The 906-nt window shown below is 36.8% G+C and overlaps 1 protein-coding gene across 1 annotated transcript in view; it reads right to left on the bottom strand.

Annotated features, from left to right (window-relative positions):
* LOC106511685 (adipocyte plasma membrane-associated protein) overlaps nucleotides 1-879 on the bottom strand; it is a gene marked incomplete at its 3' end in the record, with an annotated part of 5,412 nt that extends 4,533 nt beyond the window's left edge. The window contains 1 exon segment of the mRNA XM_014000430.1: nucleotides 424-879. Coding sequence (XP_013855884.1) covers nucleotides 424-515 — 92 coding nt within the window.
* Between the last annotated feature and the right edge of the window lie 27 nt (nucleotides 880-906).

Here is a 906-nt window from a genome sequence, read left to right as displayed (position 1 = left end):
TATATTTACTGTATAAAACTATATTTACTGTAATAATCTATATTTACTGTATAAAACTATATTTACTGTATAAAACTATATTTACTGTAATAATCTATATTTACTGTATAAAACTATATTTACTGTATAAAACTATATTTACTGTAATAATCTATATTTACTGTATAAAACTATATTTACTGTATAAAACTATATTTACTGTAATAATCTATATTTACTGTATAAAACTATATTTACTGTATAAAACTATATTTACTGTAATAAACTATATTTACTGTATAAAACTATATTTACTGTATAAAACTATATTTACTGTAATTTATCACAATAATAATTGTTCGGTGAGTCCGCACTGCGGGACGTGGAGCAGGTTCTCGCGGGGATCATATCGTGGATCAACACCTGTTCCGGTTCGGGTCTCACCTGGATCCTTTGTTTCTGCGCTCCGGAACCTCTTCGGTGATGACCTGCGGTTTGTTCAGACGTCTGAACCGAACTCCTGCCGACTCGTTCATGCTGGCTCGGTTCGGTGACCCGGCTCGGTTCGGTGGGAGAAATTGCTCTGTGTGAGGGTTCGGATCAGAGAGGACCAGGACCAGCAGCAACTAGAAGAGCTTCTTCTTCTTTTTATTTTCATGGCTGAAAACCAAACGTCAGGGTTCTTCAGTGACACCCAGCGGCACAACGGAGAACTACACCTCAAATCACGGAGATTCTCGCGATGTTTCATTTTATACATATACAGCATATACATATACACAGTATATATATACACACACACACACTGTACATGACTCTGCTAGCTGCTGTTTTCACAATCTCAGGAACTCTAGAGCTTTATGCCGTTCCATCTGGTGTGCTTCTTCATTTTTGATTAATGTGCACCATTAGTGTGCACATGTGCAC

The sequence above is a fragment of the Austrofundulus limnaeus genome, unplaced genomic scaffold (assembly GCF_001266775.1).
Source record: "Austrofundulus limnaeus strain Quisiro unplaced genomic scaffold, Austrofundulus_limnaeus-1.0 Scaffold3073, whole genome shotgun sequence".
NCBI classification, from domain to species: Eukaryota; Metazoa; Chordata; class Actinopteri; order Cyprinodontiformes; family Rivulidae; genus Austrofundulus; species Austrofundulus limnaeus.
Note: the sequence above shows the minus strand (reverse complement) of the source record. Positions and strands in the feature narration are given on the sequence as shown.